General features: G+C 45.9%; 1 protein-coding gene across 1 annotated transcript in view; it reads right to left on the reverse strand.

The window, feature by feature from the left end:
* The window catches only part of LOC143002424 (gamma-aminobutyric acid receptor subunit gamma-3-like), a 51,238-nt gene that overhangs the window by 10,226 nt on the left and 23,726 nt on the right, over nucleotides 1-17,286 (reverse strand). The window contains exons 4-8 of the mRNA XM_076152513.1: nucleotides 13,766-13,857; nucleotides 13,284-13,415; nucleotides 9,127-9,209; nucleotides 5,317-5,454; nucleotides 1,361-1,513 (exon numbers count right to left, since the gene is read on the reverse strand). Coding sequence (XP_076008628.1) covers nucleotides 1,361-1,513; nucleotides 5,317-5,454; nucleotides 9,127-9,209; nucleotides 13,284-13,415; nucleotides 13,766-13,857 — 598 coding nt within the window. The remainder of the gene's footprint in view (nucleotides 1-1,360; nucleotides 1,514-5,316; nucleotides 5,455-9,126; nucleotides 9,210-13,283; nucleotides 13,416-13,765; nucleotides 13,858-17,286) is intronic.

A 17,286-nucleotide genomic window follows, 5' to 3' on the forward strand; every position in this document is an offset into this window, starting at 1 on the left:
TGAACTGGAGGCAGATTTGGGATCGCCAACGAACTAGAGACTTCTGGGAGGTAACTTGCCAAACCGGAAATACAAAACTAGATATTGCCACTCATTTGCTAAATCTGTTTCTCTAAGTATTTTGCAAATTAAATCACACAAAATCATAACAGCCTGAACAGCATCATAAGAGCCAATGAAAACCCGGTTAATTTCCCCCACAAAACATCTCCAGAATGCTGCAAGAAAACAGAGTCATTGACGCAGTTGGAAGGTGAATTACCTGAAAGTCGCCATAATCTGTAACACTTTGAGTATCACTTCAAACACAAAGGAGTCCCCGTGTTGTTTGAGTCATCTGTCTTGATGTTCCGCTGTCGCCACTTCGACCCTCATCATGTTCAGCCCCGACAGCGAAGAGTAGCCAGAGCGGAACGCGATCTCTTTTGATGAGGAAGTTTAATTAACAGCAAAAGAGGAAGGGGTCCAGTTTGGTCCTGCGTATGCCTGACTCATAATCCCTGCTTATTAAATTTGATACAACGCCAGACGACTTTATTGTTCGGACTATCAGTGAAGTTTTTCGTGCTTAGGGCTCGATAATGAAAACTCAAATATAACTTCTTTATTACCGCAGAGACGTCGCCGATAACCTTCTGCGATATTGGCTGATGAAGGGCCAGAAGAGACCGGCTGGCGTTAAAGTAGTTATTTGTGTACGACGCCTTGATGGGAATGACATCAATGGGGGGAGGTTTGGATTTGTGGGTCAAGTGAAAACATTTGGGTGGATGAGGTTAATGAGTTACAGTGTAGAAGTGTATTACTATGCCAGTGTGTGTGGTGACTCTGAATGTGCTCTTCTTCCTCAGCCTTCATCTGCTCACTGTGCTGTGCAGCTGAACTTTTACCATTTGCCCAATGCGAGTCAAGCGGGCGAGATTTACAATGGAGGAGTGAGCCACGTCACATAAGGACAAATATACAGACCTAACTGAGGGACGAGACGCTGCAGGAACCAAACCGAGTCTTCCAGACATGCTAGACTGATTGTATCCTCTGTAAACTCATGGTGATGTTTACTTCCAAACAGGATTTTCATATTATATACTGTACATATAGATGTATATCCATAGACTTACCTTTAAGCTTGCCTCAAACAGGAAATAAGCAGCACAGGAAAGCAAATGAACTAAGTGCGGGCATGCAGAGTGGAAGGAAAAACAAAAATCAACTCATTAAAAGGAAGACGACCATCAAAAAACAGAAAAGGAACAGTTAAATATGGGATGTATAGACATTTTCAAATAGTTCCATTTACATGCAAAAACATAATGACTGATGAGTTGTGGGGAAACAAAGCTTTTGGAGTTGTGGGTACCTAAAGCCGTCCTCGCAGGCGTGGCGTCGCTCTTGATCCAGAAGGAGACCCATGAGAGGACCACAGTGAGGATGCACGGGATGTAGGTCTGGATGGTAAAGTAGCCCATCCTCCTGCTGAGGTCGAAGTACACCGTCATCAGCACGTAGTCGCCTGAGGGAGAGAGCGGGAAAGGGAGAGCGAGAGGCAATGTGCGTTTATATGATGCGTGTTACTTTTCGTATAAAGAACTTTCATCAAGCAAGCAGTAATAAAAACCTTTGATCTCAGCCAACACGGTAAGAGTTTTGTAAAGGAAAACACGCTGGCCAGGAATTTACTTCACTCTGGTGAAGCAAGTCTGAATATTTCAACGTCTCTCAAGGTCTACAAAATGACCTTTTATGCCCAGTTTTTGCTACTTTTGAAGCAGTAAAATAAAATGTACCCATCAATAATTCAACCCTCTCACGGCTTGTTCTTACACTGAGTACTTTAACGTTGGATTTTGCCAGTATTGTTGAACTTTCCCCAAGTAGAATCCTGAATGCAGTTTTCCCTGAGGATCTATGGCTGCACCACTGGCTCATGAGTAATTAAGAGGGCTAGGATGTTAACTGGAAGCCAGACTGTGTAACGATCAAAACACCACTGCGTTACAGTGAGATCGTTAGCAGCAGGCTGTACATAGAATGCAGCAATGGCAAGAGAGGCTAGAAGAGTTAAGATACAAGCAGAAACATTATCATTTATTAAGAATTATATCATGACATGAAAGGAGTTGGGACCCGAGTAATGAGCCCTGAGGGACGCCAAAAGAAGGAATTTTAATTATGTAGGATTTCGTATTAATTCAGAAGTCGATCTTGTTTTATGTAATAATCGACCATAAAAATCATTATGTAGCAGGTGACCTCCTCAACCCAGTGTTTCTCAAACTGTGGTAAGTGTACAAGTTGTGGTACTTAAAGTGCCGCCTGGAAATTAAAATTTTGCGAGGTGTTTTGCTTTGAATTTTGTTTAAGGAAGAAACAATGTCCTCAATCTTTATGTTCTTATTTGATTAAAACGCAGGCGGACAGAGTTACGAGTGAGGTGACAGAAACTCAAAGGAGCCTGAAAAGATAAAGGACAAACTTTGATGACTTGCATGACGTTCCGAGTGCGAGGGGAAGACAAACGAGGCGAGTGACAGCTTGTCCCGACCAGGATGCTTGTTATTGCAAACTCTAATTGACAGCGGCGGGGAGACATTTGAAGCAAAACTCACTGTTGTTCTGTAACCTTGGGTATGGGTGAAAGCTTCCTTTTAGATTTCGCCAATGAATGCCACGGAAGATAACCTCTAACAGTCGCAATCACAATGACGGCATTTTCCACTCAGGCTTTGTCTCCGTCTCCACTGTCTTTCCTTGGTTTTGCTTTTCTCACGTTTGCGATTTGTTCTGACCGAACACAGCAAATTGTTCAATAAATGGCAGTAAAGGGAAAATAGTGCACACAGATCGACAAACATTGATTTTTATGAACATTTAAAGGGTTTTTATGAACATTTTCTTTTCTAGCTGTAAGAAAATGCACTAAAAACACAATTTTGTCAACAGAGCGGCAATGAATGAAGTATTTGGATTGCAAAAATGGGTATAAAATCTATACATATATCAGTTTTGTGAGTTTTATTTACTGATTGGGGTAAATGTGATGTTCTTGTTAAATGGAACATGCCTTATGTAAGTGTAACATTTTCTCTATCCAAGTTAATTATAAACTTGTAAAATTCCCATATGCACTTTCTGTGTGTTGGTATAGTGCAGTATGCAGTGGTGTGCTGACGTCTGTGTATTTCGGGCGTTCACACACTCCTCCACTCACATACTTGTTAGGCCGAGGCTTGTTTCTGTTTGTGAGCTGCGAGGGAAAATTCTCAGGAAAAAAGAATTCATTAACGAGCTGAAGAAGTCGGCCGGAACGCTGTAATTGTGGCTCCTGTGGAATTACTCACACTGGAAAATGCATCAAAATGTATATCAAGTGAAATGCTCATAAATTTGATAGAGTTAGGGTTAGGGTTAGAACGTCACTATATAGCTTCCTAGCAATGTACTGATACAGCAGGAGTATGAAGACATCACGTTTAATATTATTATTGGCCGCCATGAGGAAAATTTTCCATATTGATTATGTTTGGTTACTCCGGTTTTGAGCATTTGTCCAACTTTAAAAGTCAAAGTTGTATATAAGCCTCTGTGACCACCTGGGGGGCTCAAAAAAATGTTCAAATGTTAGAACGTAGAACTAATCTCGCAGTCCGAGTTTTGAGCCGGACTGCGGGCGAAAGAGCAAACGGGAAGAGGCTCAGGTGAGGGAACATAAAGTATCGGCATTGTGAGTCATGAACAAAACTAGCCGAGAGATTGACAGCTGCACCTGAACAATTCCAAGGCCTCAAAAAGCTTTTCAATAGCAGAAAAGTGCATGAGAGATGTTGTTTTTTTGGAGGTCGGTGTTGGATTGTAGAACAAAGTGCTAAAGCGTTTGGGAATTTGAACATACAGGGTTTGAAGAGGAGTGAATCGGTAATGGTGGTGGACGTGTGCGGGGAGTCCCCTGGTGCCAGCATGGCCTGAGATCTGTCCGGTCTGTCCTCATTAAAAAAACGTCCCCGCGCTTCCCCATGTTTGCAAGGGGCTGAGGGATGAGACGGGGGAGAGAGAGGGGGAAAGAGACGCAGCGGCCGCCATCCGTTTGTCATGATGTAAATTAATGATAAGTTATTTTTAGCCGGGGATCTAATCATCATCGTCGCCGTCGTCGCTCCGGCAAAGAGACACGAGGTAATAAAAGAGAAAAAGACTAATTTTCTTGAACAGCATGAGGTCGATGTGCAGGTTTGTCGTCTCGGCAGAAAGTTACCGTGGCGATGCAGCGGGAGAGGAGGAAACATTTATTAGGACGTCAGAGGTATGCAAAGGTGGCTGCTCTGTTTACCCAACGGCACATGGATTCCAAAAAGACGTAAAGCATCCAGGCGTCCTTAGACGGATCTCGTGTTATCGCTTATCAAAGTATTTAACTATTTACCTTCATTGGTTGCATTTATTGATCATTGTTTTTTATTTGAAACATGCATTTGTATATACAGTATATGTATATCTATTGTTTGTCACATAAACAATACACTTTACACATTTAAATGATTTCCAGCACTGTGCTAACCCGGTAACTTCCACTGTGGGGCTGAATAATTTGCTGCCCCTCCCTGGTCTCCTCCTCTTCCTCCTCACCTTGAATATTCATGAACAGCAGTTCCGCTGAATCAGGTTGCATTATGCACATCCAAGCATCTCTCCCTCTCTTTGTCTTTCTCTTCTCTCCCTCTCTCCCACTCTCTCTCTCTCTCTGAAGACAAAAGACCGTATGGCACAAACAAGGAGGATGATGCGCGCCTCCTCAATGAGGTTAACAGGGGTTAACGATCCCCACCGCTCGTTCTTCCTCTCTACCTTTGCGTCGCCCATACCGCTCCTGATTAAGTCGCCCTTTGTCTTCGCAGGGTTCACGTGAATGCATCCAAAAGAGAACGAGAACTCTTTGCCTCCGCACCAACGGCGGGGATAAATACTGCCACCTGTTTGCACAACGGCCTGGATTAGATCACAGAAGAACACGAGGCCTAATAACAGCGCCCGAGCAAGAGCAGTGAATAATTAAACTTCCTCTTTAATCTTTAATCCCGGTGATTAATGCCAGTGGAAAACCTATTTGGCTTCACACCTGAGGGGAATACTTATGAGCTCAGAAGCCGTCGTGATGCGATTACATTTACAGGTGTTAACCTGTGTGGTCAGGCGGAGGAAGCAGAACCTCCACGGATCCACAGAGGATGGAGCAGAAGAAGGAACAGAGCCAGTGCCTCCATGAGCGATACATCACCAGCAGATGTCAACTGGTGACCTTTTGGTTGGCGGCGTCCTTACCCGCGGTGGTGGTGAGCACGTCCGTGGTGTTCCTGAGCCCCATGAAGTCAAACTGGTAGAGCCTCCAGTACTTCTGGTCCGACGTCTCCACAGAGTTCCTCCTCCATTTGTACACGATCTCGTCTCGAGGGTAACCGTCTGGAACCAAGAAACAGGGAACAGAAAATCAGACGTGGAGTTCGAATTCGAGCTGCCGGGTGTTTGATTTCAATGCAGGGATCGGAGTTTGATGCTTTTATTGTTGAATTTCTGTAGCAACATTGAAACTAAAAGCGTCGGCAGCACAGTAAAAACATCACTTCTGAAGCTGATATCGCACATAAGGGGGGGAACTCTGTCAAAATGAAGCCCAGCTCACTTAACAAGCTGAGACGATTCCCGCCGCTGACTGACTGACAGCGATAACGAGCGAGCGGCGAGCCTCGTTTGGCCCTGCAGTGGAAACCGGGCTAATTATGTAAATGGGCTCATTTTGGAGGATCGCCGCCACCAAATCCACAAGAGGCAGGACCGGTGCTTCATCAAAACGCCAATATACATGTTAGAAAATTACTGCCAACGTGTTTCCGTCGCCCCTTTCTGCACAATTATCTTCGCCCGTGGCTGTATTTTACCGTCGTGTCGCTCCTGTATCTCCTTCCAGGCTGCGTTTCAGGCTGTTAAAAGCCCCCCGAAGCAACATGTTCGCACACGCAGCCATAAATTACGATCCTTCTGGTGGGCTCGGCTCTAATATTCCCTCCATCTGTTCTGAACGAAAGAATACGAGCGATGCTGCTTTCCCGTAAACAAAGTGATAAACGGCGGTGCGTAATTTGAGGGCACAGGAGTCGTTTCATAACATGCAAAAGGTTGGGATTCATTGGGAAAATAAGTTATTTTAATGCGATTCGAGTTCAAGACACGTTTCAGGTGTTACAAACTATTCCGTGCTAGGTATTCCAACCTACACACTCTGTCCTCTACAGCGTGTGGACCTTCTGTCCTCTGGAAGAGTTCAAAGGGCCACCACCTAAAAAGATTCGCGCCAAAGCTCTCTAAGCTAATTTTGTCACTTCCCAAACTTTCCGGAGCTGATTTGGTTGTTTTAAAGTGGGGAAACGCCACTTATCCGCCGCTGTGTGAGCATGCTGGCAGAGGAGGCGAGCGGCTCTGCCCTTCCTCTGAGACACAGCGTGCCTCGTGCAGATAATTTAGCATAAAGTAGGGGGAAGAAAACCGCTTACTCTGGGGGAAAGGAAAAATCACTTTTCTAACACTTTTGCAGAACAGACAGTCCTTTCAACAGGCGGACCTATAGATGTCAGAGACGGCTCCTGGAAATCTGCACCAGCTCTCAGGATTATGCCTCTAATTTCCTCCTGATCCTCCTAAGGAAGCTTAAATGACTCCAAAGTCTGTTTTTACTCATTTATGTTATCAGGAACACTCCTCTGTGTGTGTGTGTGTGTGTGTGTGTGTGTGTGTGTGTGTGTGTGTGTTTGTGTGTGTGTGTGTGTGTGTGTGTGTGCGTGTGTGTTCACAAGGCAGCGATTACGGCGGAGTTTCTGATAATCAAACGAAGCCTCCAGGCAGGGCCGAGAGAGAGAGAGAGAGCGAGAGAGAGAGGAACAGCTGATTACATACATTAAAGTTTCGATGTATGACTCAGCTGTCGCACCAGCACTGAATGGAAATGATTAACTTGCCACTTTTGACGAGGCAGCGACCGCTTAAGCAGCTGGGAGACACGGCTGATGGTGGTGTTTAGGTATAATGGCAAATAATATCTGATAAAAAAAACAGTCTTTGAGGTTTGGTTTGAATACGCTGACATTTGCGATGCATCATTAGTCAAGAGGTCACGGCTGTAAAGAGAAAATCTATACGCGATACAAGCGGATGTTTCAATCGTGATGCACCGAAAGCATCGTGGGAAGACTTTTATGAGATCCTGAGTCAGCCTGAGACGCCTTAAATGCCAGGGAGAGAGAGGGAAAGAAACAGAGAGTAAGGTAGACAGAGAGAGTAAGGGAGAGAGAGTAAGGTAGACAGAGAGAGTAAGGGAGAGAGAGTAAGGTAGACAGAGAGAGTAAGGGGGAGAGAGAGAGAGATAGAGAGTAAGGTAGACAGAGAGAGCAGAGAGAGTAAGGGAGAGAGAGAGAGAGTAAGGGAGAGAGAGAGAGAGAGAGTGCGAGAGCGAGAGTAAGGGAGAGAGAGTAAGGTAGACAGAGAGAGTAAGGGAGAGAGAGAGAGAGTAAGGGAGAGAGAGTAAGGTAGACAGAGAGAGTAAAGGAGAGAGAGAGAGTAAGGGAGAGAGAGTAAAGTAGACAGAGAGAGTAAGGGACAGAGAGAGAGAGAGAGAGTAAGGGAGAGAGCAAGAGACAGTGAGGGAGAGAGAGAAAGTGAGGGAGAGAGAGAGAGAAAGTGAGGGAGACGGAGAGAGAGAGAGTGTAAGGTAGAGAGTAAGGGGACAGAGAAAGTAAGGGAGAGAGAGAGAGGGTAAGGGAGAGAGAGGGAAAGAAAGTCAGGGAGGGAGAGAGAGAGAGAGCGTAAGGTAGAGAGTCAGAGAGAAAACGGGAGAGAGAGAAAGTAAGTGATGGGAAGAGAGAGTAAGTAGGGGAGACAGAGAAAGTACTAAGTGAGAGAGAGAGAGAGAGGTAGAGAGTAAGGGAGAGAGAGAGAGAAAGTGAGGGAGACGGAGAGAGTAAGGGAGAGCGAGGGCAAGAAAGGGGGAGAGAGAGAGAGAGAGAGAGAGAGAGAGAGAGAGAGAAGGAGAGCATAAGGGAGATAGAGAGAAAAAAGAAAGAGAGAGCGAGAGAGAGTCCTGATCTGCACGACAACCAACACGCCGGTAATTTTGAGTATCCATAGTTTCTCGTCACTACTGGTCCTCCTTGTTCTTCCAAATCGGCTACAGCCATCATGTAGCAACATCTGATTTGCTTTATGATGAAGAGGCGGCTCCTTCATCAGGACCTCACCAACAGAGCAGAACACCACGACTTTCCTGAGCCGGAGCGGATGATGTCGTGCGTGACAGAGGATGACGAGCGAGGCCCAAACATCCCAGCCCGGCTCATTATCAGCCCGTGATTCTTGGTAAAATGACTGAGGGAGGCGATCAGTCACCTCTGACGTGCCTCCTCTTCCACAGCAGATCTTCATCTCGCAAACCATCTGCTGTGAGATCGTGTCACTCGTAGGCAGGCGGCGCGTTTCTGCCAAACAGATGCACGTTGTTTTCCTGCTTCCTCCGGCAGGTAAGAAGCTTTTAGAGTCAGGATGCGATTTGGGATATTTTACGAGCGAGCTGAAGAAAAGAGCAGTCTTTATGAAAGCGGCTTGGTTTCTGTGAAATCGTTGGCCCGTCTCAAAGGTTTCACCTCAGACACTAACTGGCTGCGGACACAAAGACGAGCTGTCCACCGCCGCGAACAAAGATGACGAAAGGGCTTATCACTGCAAATCCTTTCACAGGAAGTGCAGCCATTATGAGAGCCCATTTGCACTCAATTGCCCTTTCACCACACAACATCCAATCTCACCTTGTTGCGGGCCAATTGAACATCCTCAGAAATACTCAATTGATTAACTGAAGTCGTTGGCGAGAGCGTCTTGGATGAAGGATGAAGCCGTCCTTATACAATCTGAACATCTCTCACTGGTATATACATACAACCCTCTGAAAATTGAGCTTGGCTGCTTTATTTACATCGCAGCAGGTGATGCACATGCAGCCATCAATATGCAGTTTGCATGTGTGTGTACGTGTGTGTGTGTGTATGTGTGGGCACGTGTGAATACGTGTGTCAGTGCCAATATACTCACAGCTGGAGAAGACAAGAGGACAGGAGTGTTCGTCCATAGGGAAATTATGGAGCTGCAGCTGGCATTCAGCGTTGATGGTCATCCTGGAGAGGAAGAGAGAGGGGGGCGAGAGAGAGAGAGGAGGATAGGGGAGAGAGGAGAGGGAGAGAGGGACAGCAAGGAGAGAGACAGACAGGAGACAGAGAGAGGGAGAGAAACAGAGAGAGAATGACAAGTGAGAAAGACGGAGAGAGAGGGAGACATTCTTCAACACGTATAGTTGCTCCTTCACACTCCTTTACTTTTTGCCTGATTCTATACGAAGTCCTGGTTTGAATCCAGATGGTGCAGGATCGCACTCGGCTGCCTGGCTTGACGTGTGAGATCCGTCAAAATGACAGAAGTGTTTAATCAGCGGGATCACACATTAACACAGGGCGGCAGGCTTCGACTTATAGGTCAGAGCCCAGAGGCGAAAAGCTGCTAAAAACAGACACGCCGGGTTCTGATCGCTGGACAAGTCGCTGCACCAGATGGTTTTGGAAAAGAACAGTGATCGCAAATTGGCCTCGAATCGAATCTCAGGGGACTATTTCCTCATCCAAAAGCCCAAACTGAACACCACAGAAACTATCAATCCACTTTTAGGCATTGGTCTAAAGTTTCCACTGCCAGTTTAATGACCCTAGAAAAATCAGAATTTCACCAAACTGCGACCCGGGTGTGCCAAACAACAAACAATCCAACAGGAAGACGACGCTCCGACCTCCTTTTGTTCTCAGATGAACGTTTCATTTCCTGCATCGCCTGAACAGTAATCCTACATTTCTTTACATTTGTGCAAGTCTACAGCTAAATCAAAGAGTGGGAGGTGAACACAGCTGCACGCCACCATCAAACCCAGGAAGCACGAGAGAAGAGATCAGATGATTTTGCTAATGACTGCAGATTCAAATCAGATAAAACTGATAAAAACAATTCAAACATTGTAAGAAGCAGTGATGTCATGCACTGGTTGGTGTGTTCGTACGACAATGGATCCATACAACTAGTTAGGTTGTTTGATCCAAAAAATGAGGGTTCTCTTTCCTCTTTTGGTGTTGAGCTTTCCCCGACAACAACACCTATAAGGCACACAGCCACAACTGAGTGTGAGAAAAGAAAGTGGCTCCCTGGAGAAACACATCACACTACTTTGAATATGGATCACACATTTCTGTCAAAGTCCTGCCACGATTTTTATTGGATTGTTTCTCTCTTGCTGGTGGCATGGATGTGCTACTACAAGTGGTGGTTAACAAACACACACATTCATAGTGGTTTGTGCTCGCTCTATTTTTTGAAAAAGCATCAAAGATCATAACATCATGTCTAACAAGACATCTTTGAAATGTATGAATTGTGTTGAATAGGTAGGAGTAAAGGTGCGACAGGATGTGGTAATCTATCATCTGTCAAGAATGAAACAGTTAACTGAAACATTCGCCTTCAGATTGACTTCCTGGGGTGCAAATCTACAAAATCATCACAACACTTCCATCCAAACACAAAGAAAGAATCACAGAATCTCTTTCAAACTTTCTCATCCCTTCTCCAACCCCCACCCCCTCCTCCTTCCTCCTTTCTCCTCCCAGACGATTTCGCCAACTTCTTCGACAAGAAGGTCAACGACATCCGATCCTCCTTCCATCATCCACCAGCAGTCCTGTCTCCACCACCCTCTCCATCATCTCCCTCTCTGTCCCAATTCTCTCCCCTCTCTGCCCAGGAGGTCCTCCAGCTCATCACATCTAGCCGCCCCGCCACCTGCTCTCTTGACCCTGTCCCCTCCTCTCTCCTTCAGTCTGCTGCACCAGATCTTCTTCCCTACCTGACCCACGTCATCAACACGTCTCTGGCCTCTGGCTCTTTCCCCTCTGCTTTCAAGACTGCTAGAGTCACTCCGCTTCTAAAGAAACCAACTCTTGACCCTTCAGACATCAAAAACTACAGACCGGTATCCCTTCTACCCTTCCTATCTAAAACTCTTGAACGTGCTGTCTTCAATCAACTGTCCCTGTACCTCCACCAGAACAACCTTTTGGACCCCCACCAGTCCGGCTTCAAGGTGGGTCACTCGACCGAGACGGCCCTCCTGGCAGTGATCGAGTCACTCCAAACTGCTAGAGCGAACTCTCTCTCCTTTGTCCTGATTCTCCTGGACCTGTCTGCAGCATTCGACACGGTGAACCACCAGATCCTTCTCTCTACCCTTGAGGGAATGGGTGTCTCTGGCTCTGCGCTCTCCATGTTCGCGTCCTACCTGACAGGTCGCTCCTACCAGGTAACACTGAGAGGTTCTGTTTCGAAGCCACGTAGGCTCACCACTGGGGTTCCGCAAGGTTCGGTCTTGGGCCCTCTTCTTTTCTCCCTCTACACAACATCTCTTGGTTCGGTTATCCACTCCCATAACTTCTCCTACCACTGCTATGCTGATGACACCCAGCTGATTCTGTCGTTTCCTCCTTCTGACGCCCAAGTGGAGACGCGCATCGCTGCTTGCCTGGCAGACATCTCGGGGTGGATGTCGAAGCACCACCTGAAGCTCAACCTGGACAAGACTGAGATGGTGTTTCTCCCAGGGAAGGGCTGCCCGCACCGAGACCTGGCCATCACCATAGATGACTCCGTGGTGACGTCTACTCGGACCGCGAGGAATCTGGGTGTGACCCTGGACGACCAACTGTCGTTCTCGGCAAACATCGCTTCGGTGACGCGTTCCTGCAGATTCCTCCTCTACAACATCCGGAGGATTCGTCCCTTCCTCACCGACAAGGCAGCGCAGGTGCTGATCCAGGCTCTTGTCATCTCCCGCCTGGACTACTGCAACTCCCTCCTTGCTGGCGCCCCGGCTTCCGCCATCAGACCTCTGGAGCTCGTCCAGAAAGCTGCTGCTCGTCTGGTGTTCAACCTTCCCAAGTTCTCCCACACAACTTGCCTTCTCCGTTCTCTACACTGGCTCCCCGTAGCTGCTCGCATCCAGTTTAAAACTCTGGTGCTAGCCTACAGGGCAGTGAAAGGAACAGCTCCTTCATACCTCCAGGCTATGGTCAAGCCCTACACCCCCGGCCGACCACTTCGCTCTGCTGCCTCCAGGCGACTGGCTGCCCCGGCGCTCAGCGGCCCCTGCTTGCGATCGATGCGGTCACGGCTTTTCTCTGTTCTGGCACCTCAGTGGTGGAATGCTCTCCCGACTGATGTCAGGACAGCGGAGTCGCTGCCCATCTTTCGCCACAGGCTGAAGACCCATCTCTTCAAGAAACACTACCCGGATCCTCCCTCTTAGGACATCACCTACTCTGTCCTAGCTCTTCTGATGCTCTTGTTTTCTAATCTTTCATTTCTAAGCTGTCCTTTTTGTTTTTTTTTCTCATTCATCATAGTACCTAACTTATTGCACTTCTACTCTAGCTCTAGTTATGCTCTTAGCTGTTGGTTTAGGAAGGAAATGCGCTTACGATTTCTTGTGACCTGAAGTTCTTTTATCTACCTTTGTTGAACACACTTATTGTAAGTCGCTTTGGATAAAAGCGTCTGCTAAATGACCGTAATGTAATGTAATGTAATGTAACGTAATGTAATGTCACTGATGCTTTTCCAAAAACCAAGTATCCCCAAAATGCTCCAATTTACTGAAAACCATTTCCTCAGAAGTTAAATTCCCTGAAACCACTGAAAATTTGTCAAAATGACTTGTTTACTTCATGGGTTCTAAGCTTCCCTTTCTGCCACCTCTGTGGCTGCTTTCAGAGAGGAAACAACCCAAAGGAGGCAGAGCGTGGCCTTGAGGTGAGATGCCCCATCTCTACCTTTACCTTATGTAAGTAGAAGGTAAAACACACAAAAGGAGACAAAGTAGCATTCAAGTTTCCATACATTACTTAACTGTGACGAGACAGGAAAGGTTTATGTTAGACCTCCAACAGGGACAAAGAGACATTAAGGGAACAGGCATTCATGTTTATTGTGACATGTACAGAGTGAGCAGTTTTTCTTGGCATTGAGCCGCTGAAAGGGAGATCAATTTTTTTCTTTCTGCAGGTTCTGAAGATAAATGCGATGCTTAGTGGCGCCGCTTCTCAGCAAACACAAGGTGACTGTTATGTATGTGGCCCCATGTGACGTGGGATGTTTTTCACCTCAGCGTGTAGAGAATTTTCCCATTGTTCCAAATCCGGAGCAGCTGATTGGGTGTCGTTATCCAGTGCGAGTCGGCATTCTTGGAATTTCTGAAGATGGTGTCGGGGAGCCAGATCAAGCCGACCATGTTGCTGGTTGAAAATGAGACACAAAGAGACAGAGACAGAGAGAGAGAGAGAGAGAGAGAGAGAGAGAGAGAGAGAGAGAGAGAGAGACAGAGAAAGGCTCAGAGACGCACGCTGTTCTTTCAAATTTCGCTGAAATGCATTAAGCGGCTCCACTTCCCAACAAGGGGACAATTCAATGCCAAGTGAAAAGAAAGAAAAGAAAGGAACAAAGCCTATTAGTCAATTTGTTCCATTAATTACAGGCTTCTACCAAAGACAAAGAAGACTTCCGAAAACAGCCAAACACAGCGGTAGCAGTAAGAAAGGCATGTTTGTCTTGCATTTCACCCGAGTCACCATTAAGCCCCGAGTACCTGTTGAGGGTAAGAATCCGCATGCTGCTGCTGTTGTAGCGCAAGCGAGTGTCCACCCAGGTCTGAGCGAAGATGATATCGATCTGGTACTCCTGTGGAGAGGAAAGCAGAGTCAACACACTGATCCGCCGCTGCTTTGTACAGAGTGTGTGAGTGCTGAGGAGGCCCTGGTGGAAACTTTCACTGTGTTTGTTTGAGCACAAATGTGTCCACATCAAAGCAGCACAGTACTCAGCAGATGCACTCCAACACGCATTAGGCTTTTGATATGGAAATTACGCGACACCATTGAGCAAATAGTTCACTTCAGCACATTTCTCACAGCAGCAACGACCTTGATATCCTAATTGAAGGAGGTTGTAATGAATGAAGTTGAAAGAACTACATTTTGAAAATCAGCATGTCCTTATTTAGCGGGTGAGTGTGTGCAGTGTGTACGTCTACGTGACATTTGAGCAGAATAACAGACTGGCTTATGATCTGCAATGTGTTGTCTGCAATCCCGAAACAGTCCTCTGCTGGAGGAGCTACAAGCTACTTTTTAAGCTACAAGCTACTTTTCAAGCTACACGCTACTTACGAGCTACCTTTTAGCCTGGAGCCAAACTTCTCTTACTCTACTGCCGTGAATCAAGTTACTCTACAACCTCCTGAGAAAAAAGTACTTAGCTACATCGAAAACTATTTCAAGGGGCAATAATAGGTATTTGTGCTCTTTTACTGCAAATGCAAATAAGCAGAAAAAATGTAGTAAACATTAAAATGATATGAATAAATATATTTCTTTCTGCCGTGCACGATTTTTATTTGCAAGCCAGGAGTTCACATTAATTTCTGCGGCAGAGATTTAGTCACGACAAAATGTAAAAATGACAGATTTTGTTATAAATCATTGAATTAATTTCCCAAAAGGCAACGAGAGGTTAGTGATGCATGCTGGGATATGTTCTAGGGAGCAACTATGTATTTAAGAGTTAAAGGGTCTGTGTGTAAGTAAAGTTTGGCAACAGGAATAAGTAGTTGAGTTAGTAGCTTAATTACTTCTTCCTAACACTGCAGACAACATTCAGGTGTGAATGTTGTGTACTGGATGTTTCTGCTTCTCGGAGTTAACTAAAGAGTCCTGAGGCATATCTCAAGATTAAAAGGGCAGCTGTTGTGCCTGCTGTTGTGACTCACGCAGAAAATGAAAAAGAGCAAAAACTTGTGAACACAATGTTCTAAAAACCTCCAAACAGGCAGAAAAGTGCAGGTAGCGCATATGTCCTTGGCTTATTTAGCGGGAGGAGGTTTGTCTGTGTGTGTGTGTGTTCCACCGGTCAGAGGACTCAAAGTGGTTCTAAACTAACTGAGAGGATGAGAGTGTAGCTATAGCAACAGGAATCCTGACAGCGGTCTGAATGTATCCGCTGGGTTGCTCTGGCTCCCCAATCCAACCCCGTCGAGGAGCGGCAGAAGGTGTCAGGGTATGAATGGAACAATCCATCAGAGACGCACAAATGTCACATCGAACAGGCCGCGCTGCCACACAGGCCTCCAGAGAGATGCCCGTACACAAATAACGCCTAAATATAATGGCGGGAAGAGGAAGATGAAGAGAAAACAACTATCTGTCACTCAGACGGCTCGATCAGTACAAACAATTACCCCCACTGCCACAGACTCCATCATGTTCTTAAAATCACTTTATTGTTCTTGTTCCTGTATTGATATAATTATATTTTGTGCCTGTAGAGAAATCACAGCAGCAACACAAACGCACAACTTTTCAAATATTTTCTTTGATCTATAAACACAGCTGATGATTAAGGGGATTTCCAGGTTCCCTTTTAAATAAAGACCAGACTGTCCACAGGAAAGGCAATAGTTACTCTCCTAACCCAGAGGGGGTCCCACAAAAGCTCCAGTTGCCGTAGAGATGGGACCCCCGGGGCTGGCCGACAGAAGGTCAACAGCAGCGGGGGGAGCGCAGTGCAAAAAAAGGCGGATTGATACGCAGGTAATAGGGACAGAGTGAGGCAAGTGTGACGGAGAGAAGGTCACACTGTGTTTGTTCTCTTGAAGATGCAATCAGGAGAATTCACAAAGTAATGAAGTAATCCTGATCAACAACGTAAACAATGAAGATGAAATGTTGAGAATCTACAAATGTGGCGTTGTCCATCTCTTTCTTAAGAGACAGACACCAATGACAAAGAAAGAAGTAATAATAAGACGCCAGTTGTTGATTGATTATATGCACGGCGTCAATCTGTCAGGTCTGTCTCCCGTCTCACACACACACACACACACACGATGCAGAGAAGAGATGAGACAGTCTCCTCTTCACACCACTTGTCATTAAAACAGCGAATAATATAACACAGTATTTTGACAGCCGGTTCATGTTTGTCCCTCACAGACTCACAGTCGGCTCAAGTTGATTGACGTTGGAAATTAAAGGATTCCACCAGAGTACAATCAAAATTTGAAGATGGACGTGAATGTGCGCATACTTCACATACTTTGCTTCCAAAAACAGAAGTGGAGGCCTGACCTTCCTGACGCATCTGCTGCCGCGCTCCTCCTCATTACCGTGTGACCTTTTCAGAGGAAAGAGACGGGGAGACACCTGCTGAAGGCCACGGCTCTGTAATTCAGCCACCAGGAGCAATTTGTGTCATGCGCGCGTTCAATGGGATTTTCTGCTTCTGGCGTGTGCTTTTTGGAGGGGATACTCACCTACGAGACAATGCGGCGAGGCAGGTCCATTAGTCACTGCCGTTATGCAAAACAATGCAGCGGAGTGGTCCGAGCCGTCACCGGGAAATTAACTACAGACGCTCGCATAATTCACCTGGGAATCCAGAAACGGTTGGTATTTACAGAGTCCATTACTCAAAGCAGGAGTGAGACAAAGATCTGTGTGTGTGTGTGTGTGTGTGTGAGATGGAGAGAGATCATCAAAGGGGAATTCAACACTCAAAAGAAGTTCATATTTTAATTTTTATAAATATCCCAGGTGATGTTTTCATTACTTGAAGCATCATCAGAAATAAATCATGAGAACTGAAGTACACACAAAGTAACTTCCTGTTTTCAGAGTTTCAAATGATATTCACATGATCAATATTTGTTGGAAAAATCTGGAAGGCTTTAGAGAGACAGTTAGTCACGGCTGCAGGAACAGCTGCTGTCAGTAGGTAGCAATGTTACAGAGATTTGTTACCGTCCGCCTCGCTTACGATACATTCAGTCGCTACCGTCTTCACAAACTTCTCTTCTGGGACATCAGATTATTTGTCATTTCCCTTGAACTCTCTGCGTAAGCTTCCTGTTTTCGATCCGATATTTCCTCCCTCACGAGTCGGGATCTGATAGCCCGAGTCCGTTATTAAAACCAAAGTGTGTCCCACTGAAATGAATTACCATCAGAACAAACGGCGTCGTCCTTATCCTGCTTTATTGTTCATGTCAGGCCGCAACAATTACAGACTTTCACTCACATACACGTTTGCCAGATCACATTCTCCCATAGGCCA

The sequence above is a fragment of the Genypterus blacodes genome, unplaced genomic scaffold, assembly GCF_046128005.1.
Source record: "Genypterus blacodes isolate CSIRO-AG114 ecotype Tasmania unplaced genomic scaffold, CSIRO-AGI_Gbla_v1 ptg000056l_1, whole genome shotgun sequence".
Classification (NCBI taxonomy): Eukaryota; Metazoa; Chordata; class Actinopteri; order Ophidiiformes; family Ophidiidae; genus Genypterus; species Genypterus blacodes.